This window comes from Ictalurus punctatus, chromosome 17 (assembly GCF_001660625.3).
Source record: "Ictalurus punctatus breed USDA103 chromosome 17, Coco_2.0, whole genome shotgun sequence".
NCBI classification, from domain to species: Eukaryota; Metazoa; Chordata; class Actinopteri; order Siluriformes; family Ictaluridae; genus Ictalurus; species Ictalurus punctatus.
Window position 1 is genome coordinate 6,846,294 of NC_030432.2, and position 20,091 is coordinate 6,866,384.

The 20,091-nt window shown below is 38.1% G+C and overlaps 1 protein-coding gene across 2 annotated transcripts in view; it reads right to left on the reverse strand.

The window, feature by feature from the left end:
* zgc:77784 (Ig1_Robo domain-containing protein) overlaps positions 1-20,091 on the reverse strand; it is an 81,924-nt gene that overhangs the window by 11,561 nt on the left and 50,272 nt on the right. For both annotated transcript variants that reach the window (XM_017490164.3, XM_017490165.3), the window contains exons 9-17: positions 17,960-18,165; positions 11,006-11,087; positions 10,218-10,386; positions 6,240-6,406; positions 3,621-3,742; positions 3,313-3,529; positions 2,452-2,570; positions 2,144-2,321; positions 179-394 (exon numbers count right to left, since the gene is read on the reverse strand). In XM_017490164.3, the coding sequence (XP_017345653.1) occupies positions 179-394; positions 2,144-2,321; positions 2,452-2,570; positions 3,313-3,529; positions 3,621-3,742; positions 6,240-6,406; positions 10,218-10,386; positions 11,006-11,087; positions 17,960-18,165 (1,476 nt within the window). The remainder of the gene's footprint in view (positions 1-178; positions 395-2,143; positions 2,322-2,451; positions 2,571-3,312; positions 3,530-3,620; positions 3,743-6,239; positions 6,407-10,217; positions 10,387-11,005; positions 11,088-17,959; positions 18,166-20,091) is intronic.

Consider the following 20,091-nt stretch of genomic DNA (forward strand, 5'->3'; position numbering starts at 1 on the left):
GTGATGGCATACATACAGTAGTTCCCTATGTATTGAGACTTTTGGATCACCCTGTAGGTTAGAAGTTCTGACCAGCAAAACTGGGTCAATTTGAGACTCGTGCTTAAACATTACAACACAACTATTGTTTTCAGGAAGGAAGATAATGGCAATGTGGTATATGTCATTTCATCAATACCTGCAGGTGTGTAGGCAAAAGAGGTGGCATAGTGGCCGAGCTCTTTGCTTCTCTTGTGTCTGCAGTAGATCCAGGCACTGAAGCCCATCAGCACCATCCAGCAGGCTGAACCCAGAGTGGCAATAAAAGCTGGTTGTCTGAACAGTGCTGAGATGTGCTCCGAAAGACTACTGCTGTCATCATTCAGCACAGGCAATGAGGGCTCTCCCACAGGGGCTACAGAGAGAGAGAGAGAGAGAGAGAGAGAGAGAGAGAGAGAGAGAGAGAGAGAGAGAGAGAAAGAGGATGTGGATGACAGTTTGGATGTTCAGTGTCATCAAGTGGAAGGTACAGTATGACTGAATGTAATGTAAGATTTGTCAGAAATATGGGATTCTAAAAAAGACACAATAATGGCACTGACATCAATATAGCTGCGTCAAACTAGTGATACTGTATGTCATACTCCACAGGAGAATTATCCATCAGTTTAGTGATGGTTGCTGTTAAATTATGAGGAAAAAAATCTAAATTACAATGCAGTTTATAAGTAATTTAACTCTCATTAGGCTAAAGTGCAGAATGTCGGCTTTAATTTGAGGGCTATTCTGTTCGTATTGGTTACATCAAATCCTGTGATGCTGTGGAAGACATTCGAACATTTTCAGTTCCTGCTTGTCTTGAGTTCAGAAAACCGCATGTAAAATAAGGTTCAGGTCAGGTAGTTGATTTCCATTACACAGCTGTATGGTATGCTATAGCTGACAGTCTGTACTTCAATATTAAAGTCAGTTTAATGTATTTAATCTCTGCAAGTATTATTGTGATAGTTTCATTTCACTGTTAACTTAGTCAATTAAAAAAAATAACAAATCTTGAAATGCCAAAAGGAAAATGATCCGATCAGGATTTTTTTCCCCTCTGTGGTGTCTGAGTAGATGCAGTCTAGCTAACTCACATCACATAGACAGATGGCCTTGCGTGACCGATTAACCACCAACATAATTAGAAACTGACACTTCAATCACACTTTTGTAGGGGTCATCTTGGGAGAAAACATCACACCAAGCTTTCTAGAAGGTCAGGATACGTCACTGACTCTACCAGCTTGCCTTGATAGATGCAATCACACATTTTACATACAGCCAACTGATACAGTATGTCTATGTTGAGGGCATGAGCTCTCGGAAAGTAGGTCATTAATGGGGGGTCAATTGCTTCTAACCAAAAAGAGCTGTTTGAGGTTTCTGATCCAGCGGCTATTGTTGGAAGCAGATGTCCTCTTTTTATTTTAAGTTGGTTGTATGTCAAGTCTCTGTAATGGATGATGTCCACACTGTGACCTATTGAATTTGTTAAAACAGTGTTTCCCAAGCAGCGGCTAGCAAACCATTAGGGGTTCTGGGTGTCATTAGAGTAAGGGCCCATAATAAAAATGTCAATCTCACGTTCAATTACAATTTTAAAATATATATTTTTTACAAGTTAAAATTACGTACAATAGTAATCATTACATATTTCATGAAGAGAAAATGAACATGCTAAAAAAATAGCCATTTACTTAATGTTAGTCAATTATAATCTAGTCTATTTAAAAAGGAACATAAAGCAAATAATTTAGGAATTCAGTTGATAAAAATTCTTTTGGAAACCCCTGTCTTAAACCATTTAGTTAGAGGCACAAAATTCAGCTGCAAATGAAAACTACAACTATATATATTAAGCAGATCATTTGAAATATTTGCTCAATATTTGATCTCATAAAAGGCTGAGTTTATGTTCATTTGATTTGCTATTGCCTGGCTCTTGACTTGTAGTGAAAAAGCATTAATATCACATACCCCAATCTGTTCATCTATGTGTACTCTGGAGCTCAATAAACATGATTTGCAATTGCATAGGAATTTTCTCCAATTCAATCTGTAACATCCAATAAATGTCACCCTAAGCTCTAGCTCCAGACAGCTGTCACAGGAAAGCACTCACTGATGAAAATAAATACTGGCTCGCTGGGTTCTCCAGGTCCGGTGCTGGTCACTGCAACCACCTGCACGCTGTACAGCATCTCGGGAACCAGGTCATCCACCAGTACGTGGAGGACTTCCCCGGTCACACTTTGGTTTAACTGCATCTGAAGTCCAGACACATTCCCTACACACCACACCTGCACAGGACACAAGAGTCTCACTAAGTACCGTGCTCAACGTTCTGCAAATGGTACATGGCTTTTCCAAACTTTTCCAAAATGGGGCACTATGGTGAAAAAAATGTAGGTACAAAGCCAGGGCTCTTACCCTGTACTCCAAAATTGGCTCATCCTGGATATCAGCTAAAGGAGGCTCCCAGGACACTCGCACTGTCGAGCTGTTATCCAACTGGACCACACTGACAGCCTGAGGGGGGCCACTTAGCACTGAGAAAGTAGAGAAAAAATAAGCTCGGAAGAGTTTAATTTCTGATTATATCCAAGTATTCTGTGATCCCTTATGCTCTGTTCGCTACAAAGCAGTGAATGTCCCATGGACCCACTTCATCATTTTCAATTCTATAGCAACGCAACTGTCAATTTTATGCTAAAATTCTCAATATATCTTGCATTCATCTCAATTATCAGCAACATTTATGAAACAAAACCTGCTTGGGGAAGAGGGGAGCGCAAAGATTAAAATATTAAAGATTACTGCAGGGACTTACTGTAAAACCCTCTTTGGTTACATGTTGACAAATCCTAATCATTTTCAACACTTTAATAATGTCACCTTGCAATATAACCATGGTTTTATAAAACGGTTTTCATGTTCATACGAGGCATTAAGCCAAGCTCATAAAGTTGATGTTTGAACATTCCTTTTGACTCCCTCCTATTCTCATTTTGCCCCAAAAAGAAACCCTTCCTGAGGTGATTTGAGCATATCAGAAAAGGTTTCCCACTAAATTTTCAGGACTCATTTTGATACCCCTGGCCTAAAAAAAAACCCCTACAGCACTATCCCTGTGTCCTGAAATGAGGTTGGGGTCAGATAACTGAAATTGGCAGCATGGGCAATACAGGAACTGGTACACTGAAGGTGCATAAAAGAGTGTTTCTAGCTAGAAGGTATTTGATACACTCGAATAAAACCAGAAAAGGAATTAGTTAATATAAAAAACCTTACCCTCCTCTGGGGTGTGAAACACTACTAGCTCACTGTCAGAGCCCTGGTACTCTTTGAAGTAAGGCCTCAATTTGAGCTCGTACTCTGTGCCTCTGTGCAGCTCTGATAACACTGCTGTGTGTTTGGATGCTGCCTTTATGTCCTGAACCAGCCAGGCGCTGCCCGACGGCCTGTACAGCAGCCTGTAACCCTGAATGTAGTAAGGCTCACGCTCAACCTGAAATGACAACACACTAGCTGTTGATGTGTATAAGGTTTGCTAAGCTGAAAATGAATGTGTTATTCAGATTATAAAGATGTGTTCTTACAGTCCATGAGATCTGTATGCTGGTGGGAGTCAGGATCTCTGGAGGATGCAGATACACCGTGACCTCTGCTAAATCCGCCTGCACACGCCTGTGATCGATTGGCGAACTGTTGGGACTGCCATCTGAAACACACACACACACAAAACTTGATGACACTTATTTTTGCTGATAAGAAGGAAAAGTATGATCACGTCTTTATCGAGTTGATTTGCTACGAGCAGAATAATTATTATTTCTGCTGCTCAATAGGCAATACCTCCCCTAAAACTTGCACATATTCTTATAAAACAACAAATAAAAGCAGATATCATCTCTGTCTCCAAAGAACTGCAATTGCTATCTCTGTCTTCCAGGTGGGTTTGAAAATTATTTTCTCTAAATGGCCTAAACTGCTGATGACCTGTGTACCTTAGTGAATCCTTTTATCTTATTTATTAGTTTTTTTGACACCATTATTTTTTGTTCACTGTTTTATGCCAGAGTTGCTAGTTGTACTTGACAAAACCAGCCCAGTGGTCAATAACTCAAAATCTGACCTTCACAAACCCTGATCTTCAAACTCCAACATCATGACTTAGTTATTATATATATTGTAGTAGTTACAAACTAAAAACATATGATATACTTTTCAATTGTGCAGAACTAAAGCCAGACAGCTAGTTTGAGTATTTCAGAAACTGCTGATCTCCTGGGAATTTCACACACAACAGTCTCTAGAGTTTACACAGAATGGTACAAAAAACAAAAAACATAGAGTGAGCGACAATTCTGTGGGTGGAGATGGCTTGTTGGTAACAGACGTCAGAGGAAAATGGCCAGATTGGTTCGAGCTGCCAGGATATAGGAACTCATATAATCACTCTACAACTGTGGTGAGCAGAAAAGCATCTCAGCATGCTACAACAGCAGAAGACCACATCAGGTTCCACTCCTGTCAGCCGAGAATAGGAATCTGAGGCTATCCTGGGCACAGACTCAGGAAACTATTATATATTAATATTGCATATATACACACTTTCCTAAACTGAAATGTGTTTCTCATTTGCATGCATGTTTAAATGGCATTGAAAGATTTCAACCTGGCGCAGGAGCATCATGGACATTTTGCCAGGTATCTGACTACAATTAATTAGGCTTATGTCTTTTTTGCTATGTGATGCAACTATCCAACAGCTTGATCAAAGACTGTCATTCACTGTGCGAGGAAATCACACTTTGCTAGCAAGATTTAGACATATATTTCTCACTGTGTCTGTTAAACTGGTTTCTTACCCAACGTGCTCTTGGCAGGAAGACTGCCAAAGCAAGGTTAAAAAGTAAATTTAAAATCTATTTGGTGAAACAGTACATATAATATACACTCAGGGAATTTTTCATTGCCTTGCTCATTAGGGATAAATTAAAATAAAAATATTACAGCCGGATTTCTGTAAAGTGAAATATATTTGTTTCTTAAATTTGAGGTGTCAAAATGTTATAGGTAGAAAAAACCTTTGGCCAAAACCACATTTTTTGTCTTTTTAGACTGTTTTCCTGAATTTAACAACAGTGACATACAACGGGTTTTCTGAAGCTGACTCAGGCAAATAAAGTTTATTATTATTATTGGATAATCTACTCAGGAGCATTTCATATAAAAATGTGATTCCAATGTTAAAATATAAACATACTGCCAACGCATGTCACAAAGTATGTAGCATTCTATATACATGAATGATGGATGTAGCTGTAGTGTACAATATCAGTATCAGTAATAATATTAAACGTAGTTAAAGTTAAGCAAAGTACACATAGTTTCTAGAGAAAAAGGACATTTGGACAAAAGTTCTTCATCTGCTGTATGTAGGCAAAGTGCTGTAGGAAAGCAATTTTCATACTTTTACAATATATATGCAGGTGAAACCTACATATATTATGTAGCCTTTTATTTGCAATTATATTGGGTTGTGAACTGTGTCTTTACTTTTATAGTTTAAATTAAAATAATGCATGAGATCCAATCACAGTGCAATGCTGATTGAGATGGTCTGGCTAACGCAATCACATTCTGGTTGTAATGCATCCCACTTGTATTTAGAACTGTTTTGATTGTGAGCTGACCACCGTGTTAATGCAAGGTGTAAATGCTCGTTCACACCAAGAACGATAACTATAAAGATAACTATACTATATAATAACTATATTAGTAACTATAATAACTATAATAATAACTATAATAGTTTCCACACCAACACACGATATTGTTCTGCTGTACGATATCTGTGCGCTGCAGTTATGTTGTCTACTCCTTTAAATGCTCGAGCTCTTTAAATCAGGATGGATTCTGATTGGCTGTCAATGTTTTTATCGTTCATCAGCTGGGAAAAAAAACATTCTGAAAGGGATTTGTTTCTCTGTGTCGTTATTGTTATAATTGTGGTGTGGACTCTACTATTCTTTTATATTTAGAATGATTTTTAGAACTAAATCTTTATTTTTATCATTATAGTTATCATCCTAGGTGTGAACGGGCCTTAAACTGAGCTTTGGACCCTGCTGTATATATATGTACATATCAATCATAACAGCACTACAAAAGAATTTAGGAAATTGCTGGTTCCTACATTTATTTACACTCACCTTGCGTTCGGACAGGCTCTGAGATGGGGCTTGGGTCACTCAGACCGTACGAATTCACTGCACGCACAATGAAAAGGTACACAGTGTTGGGGAAGAGACCAGACACTGTGTGTTTCTCCTGCTTCACCTGATCTGCAACAGTCTGCCATGTGCTTCCCACTGACTGACTGTGAAAAAAGAAAAAAAGATTTTAAAACATCAACATGATGATCAATCAAGACATAAATGCTTTTCAATTGTATATGGATATGCACATTTATTCCCTCATGGTAAAAAACGCCCAGAAAAAAACAATTTGAGTTTCCTCATTTGTAAGTCTCTTTGGATAAAAGAGTCTGCTAAATGAATAGATTTAAATGTGTTCCATGATCATAATGCATGTACAAAAACAAGTCACAATATCCAGGCACTGTATTTTTCGGTATGTGGGACAGAGTTGTGCAAATGTAAAACATTGCTGAGTTTGAATTAATACACTACAGTTGTAATCAAAATTATTCAACCACCATTGCAAATCAGGTTTGTAATAAAGATGTACAGACTTTCAGCTGGTTGCAATGAACAAATCAAACAAATGAACAAATGAATGCTTCAAGTGGTTTCCCCAAATTCAACTGAAAATGGTAACTTATGATGAGTCCTCTAGTCTCAAAATTATTCAATCCCTTCATGGGAAGCATCTTTTGTACTTAGTAGAGCACTCTTTTGCTGTTATGACCTGCTGCAAAGGAGATGCATAGCTTGTGGCAGCATTCCTGAGGAATCTTAACCCATTCTCCTCATGAGCAATGGCCTAAAGTTCAGTCATATTCTTTGGTTTGCATGTTGTAGCGGCCTTCTTCAAATCCCACCAGAGATTTTCTATAGGGTTAAAGTCAAGTGACTGTGATGGCCCTGTAGAATCTTCCAGGACTTCTTCTGCAACCAAGCCTTGGTGAAATTTGAGGTAAGCCTGGGATAATTGTCCTGTTGGAAGGTCCAATGACACCCAAGTTTCAGCTTCCTCACAGACAGCATGATGTTTTCTACTAGGATTTCCTGATACTTCAATGAATCCATCTTGCCTTCCACACGCTGCAGGTTTCCAGTGCCAGAGGATGCAAAGCAGCCCCAGAGCATCACCGAGCCACCACCATGCTTGACTGTGGACAGTGTTCTTTCTTCGTTTTTCTTCCTCCAGACATACTGCTGATCCATTGAGCTGAAAAGTTCCGGTTTTGTTTCATCACTCCACAGAACAGAATACCAAAACTTCTGTGACTTATTTATATGATTTTGAGTGACTTTTCTTGTGCTTTTGGGTCAGTAGTGGTGTACATCTTGGAGTTCTGGCATGGAAACTTTCTGCGTTTAGCACATGCCTTACTGTGTTCACTGAAACCTCAGTGCCTGTTGCCACCAAGTCTTGCTGCAGGTCTTTTGCAGTCACTCAAGGGTTTTTCCACAACCTGCCTTCTCAGAAATCTGTTTGAAGCCGTTGATAGCTTCCTTTTTCTGCCCCATCCAGGTATTTCATGTATTTTGACCCCTAGCCAGTTCGGGTATTTCATGTGTTTCAGCTCAAGCACACCTGGTGCAGCTAATGAAGCCCTTGATTAGTTGCGTCAGGTGTGCTTGTGAGAACATCTGTTTTGCATATTTGTGCTGTTGTGAGGTATTCTATTCAAGGGTTGAATAATTTTGAGACTGGGGAAGTCATTATATGATTTGTTCATTGCAAACAGCTGAAAGTCTGTAAATTTTGACAACAAATCTGATTTGCAATGGGGATGAATAATTTTGATTGCAACTGTAACCTTGAAAAACATGAAAAGATTTGGCTTGCACCCAATCAAAATAGCAACATATCAGCCTCAACCAGTAAATTATGCTAATAATTAAGTTAATACTGGTGCTCCTGTTTTAAAACTCAGAACACAATCTATACTGAATGGTTGTTGAAAGAAATTGCACACACATACCCATTCCACAAGTGTGTGCAGGACACATTTGAGGAGAGCCCTTCTACCACACACCAAGGGCCAGTTAGGACAGTGGTGTATGTACAGTATGTGCAAAGGCTGTGCGAACACAAGTGTGAAGAGGCTATAAATCAGAGCACATCCTTAATAAGGTGTCAGAGCAAAGCTAAGTAATGACTTGAACTCTGCTCCCAACCTCGCTGACACCCCACCATGAATGTACTGTTGCCCCAGACACTATCTGTGGATTTTATAGCAATACAACCAGAACATTCATCTTTAACTACCCATCTTATCTTAAAATCTGTTTCTAGCTATAACAACAGTGGTAAAGTCAAATGCATTTTACTCCCTATTGTTACTCTCATGTCAAAATGACCGGAATATTATATCTTTGTATTATGTATTTCAAAACTAAGTCAAGAACATAAATATGCTTTTTAAAATATAACTTAGTTGTGAACTAAACAAGAGTGTATTAAAGGTATTCTTTAATACAGACAAGATGAGGCTCTACAGTCTAGCCTGTGCCTCCATCAGCATGACAGCCTCTGAATAGTGTTTCTCCAACAGCCATCACCCTAATGAGACCTTTCGACAATACGCACCATTGTGAAAGAGCAACTGAACAAGCGAACACAATGACATGTGATGGATGGGGTTAGCCCTGTTGCACTGTGTTTGTACCTGAAAGCCGCTCTGCATGTACTAATGAGCTTCAATACCAGTGTCGCAACACTTGGTGTTAAATTTAACAATAAAGAATTAACTGACAATATCTCGACCTGTTTATATACAACTGATTCATACCGTTAAGATAGAGAAAAATAACAACCTCCTATCAATGAGGTGCTTGGGAATTTTCCATTCAGCTGAGTCAGGTGTGCTAAATCGAGGAAACCACATCATTGTGTACTGCCATGACCCCCTGTGAGACCGCTTAAGAAGCTTATTTTAACCCAACCATTACGGCGCTCTCTTGGGTGTACACTAATCCAAGCTTGGCATAAGCACACTGTGATGTACAAAAAAGGTGACTGATGCAAAAATATATATATTTCAGTCATTCAGCATCTTTTAATGCATTGCTGCCATGAGTCAAGTTGACTAGACGTTTGATGTTAAGTATAAAACACTTTGGTACGTGCTGTTATAGGAAAATAATCAGTGATGGAGTGGTGTGATGTGGTCCACCTTGATACTGTTACTACCACCAAGTTTTTCCCTATAAGAGCACCTGTTGAAGGGTTTTATTCTTCATATACCTCAGTGATTCGCCAATGATTTTTCATTTATTAATGAACCATAATAATTATTCATTATTCAATTATTAATAAACCACACGTCATGCTTTCTCACAGTTTATATTTAGTATATAAACAGTATATTTACATGTAATATTTTATCATCCGCAAGGCAAGTTGCTGTTATCACAAGTTATAGCAGCTATAAACAGTGATTCCCTCACCAGGCTCTCTTTTTCTTTCTCTCATCATGTTACTGAGAAACTGGGACGCAATGCTCTGTCCTAAAGACTCTCCCATGGCATAAAAAAGCACTGACAGCCAAGACCTCTTACAATCCATTTATTATTACGCTTGCATTAAGTGTGGCTAACATCTGCCATACATGTCCCTGCCCTGTGAATGAGCTCTTACTACATTTACATTACATTTATTCGTTTAGCGTATGCTTTTATACAAAGCAACTTACAAAAGAGGAGATACAATCAAAGCGATATATATCTATATAGTGATATACTATAGAATGAAAATGTATTAGAATGAGTGTGTTAATATAAGCCTGGGATTTGAATTACAGGCACTACTCTCAGAGCTGTGCTGTAGGTATCACAGACTTTTATCACTTCAACTGAATGGTGAAAAATTCCATAGCATTTAAAGATTTGTGATTCACACTCACAACGTCATGGAACACATTATGCTCACAGACAGACAATACACACTGGAGGTGCGAATTGGTGTGAAAGTACCATTGTAGATGTTAGCAGGCTTACCTAAAAGCCTCGATAATGTAGGAGGTGACAGCAGCGCCTCCTTCATGCTGGTTGGGCTGCCACGTCAGCGTGACACTGCTCTGGCTTACATCTGTCACAGCGGGCTTCAGTGGGGGACCAGGCAGCTGCAGGGTCTGTGAGAGCCGGACCAGGGACGAGGTCTCTGTATCTGTAACGCAGACATGTTCGTCTTACTATCCTTGTGAGGGACTTCCAATGACATAATTATTAATGCACCTGCAGTAACTATAACCTTTTTGCTCTTTTAGTTTTTTAAATAAAACTGCAGATTTTGTAATAAAGCAGTTTTCCTCATGAGGACCAGCCAAGTGTTCCCATTAGGTCAAAGCTGTCAGAAAGTCCTATATAAACATACACACACAGTCAGGTGTACTGCTCATTGAGGTAACTCAGCCTTATGATTTTATGCCCCAAAGATCCAGAAACATCTTCCCCATTCAAGCGCATAATTTTACATAATCACCATGTGCATATTTAAATGTCCATGTTCACTTGATATGCCCTTTATTCTCAGAATACCGATGTAATGTTTTGCTTTTTTAAAAATGTATATTTTCTATTAACACCTCTTACACTTTGGCATGGGATAACATTTAAAATGTACATGCAACATGCACTGGGAGAGATATTTATATTTATATATTTAAATATTTATATTTATATATTTATATATTTATATATATATATATATATATATATATATATATATATATACACACACACACACACACAATGTTAGTATTGTCAAGAATTCTTTATTATCTCACCTCTCACGGTGATGCTGCCACTCCACCTCGTCTCTCCTGTGGAACTGGAGGCTACACACGCGTACATCCCTGAGTCGGTCTCCTAGCAACAGTTAAGGCCAAATAATCTCACTTTATGGATGAAAGCAGGCAGAGATAATTGCAAGCAGCGCACCGCATCCAAATGGAGAAGATCAAATGGAACATTTGGGCAGATACAGCCTGTTTGCTGAGAATTAGAGGTCACCCAAGGAACTGACAAACATTTCTGCATGAGTACATGACTTTGTCTAACAGCTTGAAATCAGGCCATACAGGCCACTTAAAATGATCAATTGTCAGCTTTCAAAATAGCATAGCACTGATGAAAAAAGGTGAGGCATGTCTAAATATACACATACACAAAGTACTCATTCACCACTTTATTAGGAACACCTCTACACCTGATTATTCATGCAGTGCATTCATGCACCTGATATCCAATCGGCCAGTCGTGTGACAATGCAATGCATAAAATCAGGCAAATACAGTGCTGTGAAAAATGTATTCAATTTCTTTTGTTTTTGTGTGTATCTCATAGTAAATAGTTTTAGATCTTCAAACGAAATACAACAAAGGCAACCTGAGTAAACACAAAATACAGTTTAAAAAAAAAAAAATTATTGAAGCAAAAAAACGTTATCACCCATGTGAAGAACTAATTGCCTCCTTAAATTTTAAATCTGGTTGTGCCAATTTTAGCAACAATAACTGCAGCCAAACACTTTAGATAACTGGAGATCAGTCTTTCACTTACTTCTAGGACTAGGACTTACTCATAAGCTTTGAATCATTTTCTTGCTGCATAATCCAGTTATGTTTGAGTTTCAACTTATGGACTGTAGACCGGACATCTTTAGGATTTTCTGGTGGAGAGCAGAATTCATGTTTCCCTCAATTATTGCAAGTTGCCCAGGCCCTGAAGCAGCAAAGCATCCTCACACCATCACACTTCCACCACCATGCTTTACAGTAGGTATGATGATATTTTTGTGGAATTCTGTATTTGGTTTACGTCAGATGTAACGGGACCCCTGTCTTCCAAACAGTTCCACTTTTGACTCATCAGTCCACAGAACATTCTCCCAAAACATTTGAGGATCATCAAGGTGTGTTTTGGCAAAATTCAGACGAGCCTTAATGCTCTTCTGGGTTAGCAGTGGTTTTCACTTCCACTCTTCCATGGATGCCATTTTTGCCCAGTGTCTTTCTGATAGTGGAGTCAGTAACAGTGACCTTTATTCATGGAAGAGAGGCCTGTAGGTCCATTGATGATGTCCTTGGCTCTTTTGTGAATTCCTGGATGAGTCGTTGCTGTGCTCTTGGAGGAATGTTGGAAGGTTGGCCATTTCTGGGGAGGTTCACTGCTGTGCCTAATTTTTCCATTTGGAGATAATGGCTCTCACTGTGGTCCTTTGGAGTCCCAGAGCCTTTGAAATAGCTTTGCAACCCTTCCCAGACTGATGCATTTAAATCACATTCTTCCTCATCATTTCTGGAATTTCTTTCATCTTTGGCATAGTGTGTTACTGGGTAAGACCTTTTAACCAACTTCATGCTGTTGAAAAAGTTCTATTTAAGTGTTGATTTCATTGAACAGAGTTTGCAGTGTCTAGTCCAACTAAACCTCAATATGAATGCAGTTTCATAAATTTGGGGAATTAGTAATTAACGAGACAAAAACATTTTCACACAGCCCCAGTTGGTATTGGATAAGTTTTTTGCTTCAATAAAATCACATTATCAGGTAAAAACTGTAGTTTGTGTTTACATAGGTTTCCTTTGTGTTAGCTTAGATTGTGTTTTAATTTCTGAAACAATTTAATATGAGATATACACAAAAACAGAAGAAATCAGTTGCTTTTCTGTTCACCACAGTTGCAAAGAGTGGTTATTTGGCTTACCATAGCTTTCTGGCCATTCTCCTCTGTTCTCCATCTACCTCTCTATTCCCCATCCACATGAGAACATCACCAATCTGTGTAAACTCTAGATAGTGTTGTGCATGAAAATCCCTGAAGAAAAGCAGGTTCTGAAACGCTCAAACCAGTCTTTTCTGCACTGAGATCACAGTTTTTCCCCATTCTCATGCTTCATGTGAACATTAACTGATGCTCCTGGCTTGTATCTGCCTGATACTGCAACTGGATAATTGCATGAATGAGCAGGTGTATAGGTGTTCCCAAAAAAATAAAAAGAAAAAAAAAAAGAACTGTTCTCTGTATCTTACATATATACTGTATCTACTGTCTATTATTCAACATTCAGCAAGCTGATGTATTATTGGATTTTATATTAAAAAATAAACATCATGTCAGTCAGTGGCTACTGTACATACAAATGATATTACTTTGCAGAGGCTTTTAAAAGGTCATGTAAAGACCTCCTTTGAAATGAGAGTTGCTTGTTCAGTGCTGTGCACTGCTTTAGTATTCAAGCCAGCTTTACATAATAATGTGAATTAAACATTTCAGTCCACTTTTGGAAGTATCTCTTTATGCTATCTAAGCCTTTGATAGGTTAATGCATCTCGTGTGTTCAACTCTATCACAGCATGACAGATTTGCTTCAGTCCGCTGATTGATTGGGCATGGAGAAGTCTCTTTACACCGTTCACCACTGTGAATGAACCTTATTGCAGGGAAACTTAAAGTATTTCTTCACCTGACAGTTTCTAATTAGAATTCCCAGGACTATAAATCACATAGGGTCTGAATTAATTACTATAGCCAATACACTCTGTTCAGCGCTGCAAACAGCAGGTGAGGCAAGACAAAAAAAGCAACCGGTACTCTGTCAAAGCCACTATTTACATTTCTAAATGAGCTCATTAATTACTAATACAACTTTGTGTGCTTAATAGGATTTTGACTGAAGCAACTGTATGGAACAGAGGCATGGACAAAAAGAGACGAAAAAACAAAAAACTTGATCTGACATACAAAGCAAGTATTAACAAAAGTACTTTCTGGGTACTTGGAAACTTTGAGTACACTCAAATGGTGATAAAATCTGTTTCTACACATTAACACAAATATATAGAGGTAAAAGTTAGTCATTCAAAAGTTGCTACAGTGTTGCTTGAAAGTTTGTGAACTTTCAGATTTTCACACGTTCAAACAGATTTTCAAGTACTAAAAGTAATCAAAGAGAACCCGATTAAACAAATGAGATTTCTTTCATACTTGGTCATTTATTTATTGAGGAAAATGATCCAATGTTGCATATCTGTTCTTGGCAAAAGTCTGTAAAAGTGTAGGATTAGCAGGTAATTAGAGTCAGTTGTTTTCAATCAATGCGATGACAAGCAGGTGTGAGTGTGCACCCTGTTTTATTTAAAGAACAGGCATCTATTCAATTCTGATGTCAAATTCACATATTTATGGAAGTGTATCATGGCATGAACAAAGGAGAATTCTGAGGACCTCAGAAAAAGAGTTGTTGATGCTCATCAGGCTGGAAGAGGTTCAAAACCCTCCCCATGGGATGTGTAATAGTCTGCAAGGTCACAAAGAAAGCCAGGGTAACTTCTAAGCAACTAAAGGCCTCTCGAACATTGGCTAATGTTAATATTTATGAGCCTACCAGAGCCCATCAGGAGAACAGTGAACAATAATGGTGTGCTTGGCAGTCTTTTGCAAGACGAAAGCAACTGATCTCCAAAAAGAACACTGCTGCCCTTCTGCAGTTTGCTAAAGATGACATGTACGTGCCAGAAGACGATTGGAAAAATGTTTTGTGGATGGATGAGATCAAAATCAAACTAAATGAGAAGTGTTTAGAGAAAGGAAAACACTGCATTCCAGCATAAGAACATTATCGCATCTGTGAAACATGGTGGTGGTAGTATCATGGTTTGGGCCTGTTTTGCTGCAGCTGGACCAGTAAGGCTTTCCATCATTGATGGAACAATACATTTTGAATTATACCAGCCAATTCTAAAGGAAAATGTCAGGACATCTGTCTTGTGAACTGAATCTCAAGAGAAAGTGGGTCATGCAGCAAGACAATGACCCCGACTTGGGGTGGTTGTGGCTCAGGTCATCCACTAATCACAGGGTTGACAGTTTGATTCCTTGCCTTGGTCCTTGGGCAAGACACTGAACCTCAAGTTTCTCCCAATCGAAGTCTAGAACCTTGCATAGCAGTCATTGGTTTGTGTTTCTGAATAGTGAATCGGACACACTGTAAAGCACTTTGTAGAACTGCTAAGGTTGAAAGGCACTATGTAAGTCTTTCTACCAAAGAATAGTTAAAGAAGAATAAACTTAATATTTTGGAATGGACAAGTCAAAGTCCTGACCTTAATCCTATAGAAATGTTGTGGAAGGACCTGAAGCAAGCAGTTCATGTGAGGAAACCCACCAACATCCCAGAGCTGCAGCTGTTCTGTACTGAGGAACGGGATAAAATTCCTCCAAGCCGATGCGCAGGACTGATCAACAGTTATCAGAAACGTTTAGTTGCAATTATTGCTGCACAAGGGGGGGTCACACCACATACTGAAAGCAAAGGTTCACATACTTTTGCCACTCACAGATATGTAATATTGGTTCATTTTCCACAATAAATAAATGACTAACATTTTTAATAAATGTATAACATTTTAGTCTCATTTGTTTAATTGGGTTCTCTTTGTCTACTTTTATGACTAAGAGTAATTCATAAAGAATTTAGTGCTAAAAAGGAACTCTTAAACCTGTAACTAAGCATAATGATCCAATCATTTGGATCGATGCATCAATTTAAATTTATTTCATTTCATTAAGAAAAATGAATAGGATGAGCGAGTCGTAGTTGCACCCATGGTTTCACTCAAAATGTATCAGTGACGCATAACATATAGAGCGCTTTTATCAAGAATTATTTTCACCCCTACTCCCCCCCCCCACCCCGCCCCACGTGGCTTATGCGTTGTTATCAGAAGAAGCAATATTTATTTTGGAAAAATAAATTTAAAAACCTTCTGCGATCTTTTCACTGAAAGCATTTCTAAAAGTAAGATAATGCTTCCATTTTCTATTTAAAATTCTAGAGTAATAACGGGATGATGGATGCTCTGGAAGTTGTTTAAAATTGTGTTATGGTTTACAACAACTTCAGTGTGTTGCACACTGGGAGGTTGTTAGAAGAAAAAAAAATAGGAATTAAACCAGCTTTAACTCATCTATTCACACTTATCTGACAACCATTTACACAACACGTGTTTGTGTACAGTGTGATCAGACATAATTACTGGGTAGTGACTCATGAGCCATCAGTTCCATTGATAAAAACACAAAGTGTAAATTTGGTATGCATCTTTTTTTTTTTCCAAATAAACTATTAAATATAGTTCAGATTCTGTTTTATTTGGAAGCATAAACTGCAGCATATAGGCCGAGTGTTGTATTTTACAGTGATTATAAACCATACAGAAGGGAAAATGGACTCTGCGTATGCCTGCTGCTCACAATTTATGAATTCTGTCATTCTCTCTATATTCATCAGATTTTTGCATTCATTCTCTTCTATTCGTTCAATTTCTTTCTCTTTGTTCAATGTCTGAATGTTTAACCCAAGGGTTTCCAAACTAGAGGTTGTGACCCCATTTGATTTACAAATGAGAGCAACTCACATTTCATCTTTTGTTTTATTCATTTATTTTACAAATGAATATTTCTGTAAATATAAAAAATAAAGATTTTGTATGTTATTATTTTGAAACATTACTAGGAGTCACCTAGAAGCAAGCCACATTTAAATTAGGCATGTTTGTGCTATTTAAGTCATTTTTATCCTGATGCGTGCACTAGTGTAGGAGTTCAGCAATAATAATGGACCAATTTCTCCATCTATCTACTTCCACTAGTTGCTCGACAACATCGAGTGACTCTAACTCAATGGAATAACAGAAATCAAGAAAACGAATAAAAATCCCCCAAAGCTTTTACTGATTATGGATATCTAAGCATGATGATAAATAACGAGGAGAATTAAAAATGTTAAGGCACACGGTTCTTAGGGAAGGAGATGAACTGATTTGATTGGATATCACAGCAGCTCTCCTAACCATATTAATAACCAACTCTATTCAAAATGTTTTTATTCAAACTTTCTTTACTGTGAGTCACATTACCACCTACGGCAATTACACAAGCAGCCGATCCTATGCCTTGTTTTTATACACGCACTATGATCACGAAAATACACCCCAATGATAAACAATACAAATATAAGTCTTGGGTGGTGAGACGAGGATGTTGTCATGATTGTGGTGTTATTCAGGAAAGCAGACACTTCCAATACTAAAAGAAGCAATGCAGTACAAAATAAAGTACAAGTATATCGTATTTCTGTGTACAGTATACAATCCCACTACTTGAAATTATGACACTTTCATTTTGATTTATTTTAATAGGACAATGGGAATCGCAATTTCATCTACAGTATGTATAGTATCAGCCAATCCCTGTCAATATTCATTCACAAAACATTTCCATAGTCATAGCAATGGGATCAACCATGTCTTTCATCTTAGCTTTAGAACTCCTTCAATTCCTTTCCTCTCTGAAGTTTTGTGAATAGTTTCTAATAACAAACGCTACAGTAGAAACATTTATTGCTACTTGGGAGAATGCATAGCAGTAAGATTTATTTCAGCACAGGACGATCCTCTAAATATCTGAAAAGCACCAATACTGCTGGATATGGGATTAACTTTGTCAAAAGTGATTTCTCTTTTACTGCCTTAAATGTACAATTATAAAGTGAATCTGAACTGTGAATCAGTGGAGTCATGGTAAATGTTTTGAGCAGCACGCATTAGCTGTGTGTTTTAGTGAACTTGACTTAAAAAGTCTATTTAGAGGCGTATCTGTCTTAAGTGCATTCAATTTCCAGCACACTAATGAAAGCCAACAATCTATGTTTTGCCTTAAACTGTCTGTCAAATACCTGCAGGCTGCTGATGTGTAAAGTGGCATTTTCAATCAGACTGATGTGAACGCCATCTGCAGTGAGTCTCTGCCCGTCCTTCTCCCATCTGATGCTGGGAGGTGGGATGCCCATTACATGGCACTGGAGCTCGGCACTGGAGCCCCGTGTCAGCGTCTGGTTACCCGGGCCTTGGTGGATGATTGGGGGAACGAGGTCTGAGGGCCCTGAAGAATAAATGGAGGTAAATGAATAAATGAATTGCCTTGCCCCAGAACACAATACAGGGACTCATTTGAATGCTGACGGAGCCTTTTTGATGCATATGATATTTTCAAAGGCTCCAAAGCACCATATCTATGCAGACTTCGTATTACATCCTATTAGACACTATATGGCCAAAAGTATGTGGACACCAGACCATCATGCTCATATGCTTATGTTCCACTGGCTTTTGGAGCGTGGCTGTGGGGTTTTCCCCATTCAGCCAAAAGAGCATTAGTGAGGCTGGGTTCTGATGTTGGACGAGAAGGCCTGGCACACAGTCAGCATTCTAATTCACCCAAAAGGTGTTCTTCCACATCACAATCGGCAAACTATGTCTTCATGGACCTAGGTTTGTGCACAGGGGCATTGTCATGCTGGAACAGATTTGGGCCTCTTAGATCCAGTGAAGGGAAATTATCACAAGCATACAAAGACATTCTAGACAATTGTGTGCTTCCAACTTTGTTGCAGCTTTTTGGGGAAGGAACACATATGGGTATGATGGTCAGGTGTCTACATACCTTTGTCATATACTATTCGTGTACAAGTATGTAATAAATATGAGACTTTGACTGCAGTAAACGGGCATAGAATGTAATATTCATAGTAAAATAAACATTCAATATGCAAAGTTGCGAAATTTGTACATACTGTTCTATGGGTGCGTACTGTATTTTGTACACTAAGGGTATAACACAAGGTACGTCCCAATTCGCATACTTATGCACTATTCTATGCCAGATTGCAGTATAAATAATGCAAGTAGTGTGTTCACACTCAAAATTTCAAATAGAAAAATAAATTACCCGAATGATCCTCTTAATAAATTAAAAGAAAAACAAAGTGTGCAATGTTTGACACTACATGCACTCAACTGCAGCAGCTTTAATTATGTAGTGGAGGGGGTGGGGCTATCAGACTGATACTAAATGAAAAAAAAATAACCTTATAAAATTAATACCTAGTGCATAAGTGCATAGTGTATAGTGCGTCATTTGGGACACAACTACAATATCACTATCTGTATTTGTATCTGTTTAGTGCTCCAAATGTCTGTATCTGTATTCGAATTCAAACCCAAAAGGTAGTGGCCTAATCCTAGTGTTTTTTGTAATTAAATATGAAGCCTACCTTTACAAAGTGCCGTATTACATTCAAACATATCATATGTATGTAACACAGACTGATAAACAACAGGCTGTCTGATTTTATCCTGCAGAGGAACTATGGCAGATAATCTTGGAAAAACAGTGTGAAATCTACAGTGTCTTCTGTTGGTAAATACTGGATTATGTAGACTACGAGTCCAAATATCTATATCTGTATTCAGATTTAAACCTGAAGTGGGTGTGGCCTAAACATGAAGCAAATACTAAGAATAACTCATCAGTAGAAATGCCAGCATTGTTTGTGAATTTTCCTAACCTCATCACTCAATTCATAATTAGCCTCAACTAGAAATGTGCGCAGGACTGTTTCTAAATCCACTTGTATGGTTATTATTGTTGTTTTTACCTGACTGCGATATTTTCTAACAAATTTAGTTCTCAAAATAGAATAATTTAAACCACGGTCACCCTGATCAGGCAGGAAGTAAGGACTCCTTGGAATTCACATTAATGAATGTGGTCTTTATTTGAGCTCTTGCTCACGTGTGGATAAAAGTAAAACACTCCTGCTCGTGTGACTTTTTGTTTGACGTTTCGGTCCCAATACACAGCAATAGTCTGAACCAGATATCCTTTGATCCTTTCTAACAAGCTTTTTATTATTATTATTATTATTATTAATAATAATAATAATAATAATAATAATAATAATAATAATGTGCACCTCCTTCCTATCTGTACTTGTATCTATTTTGAACACACTATCTTTTCAATCCA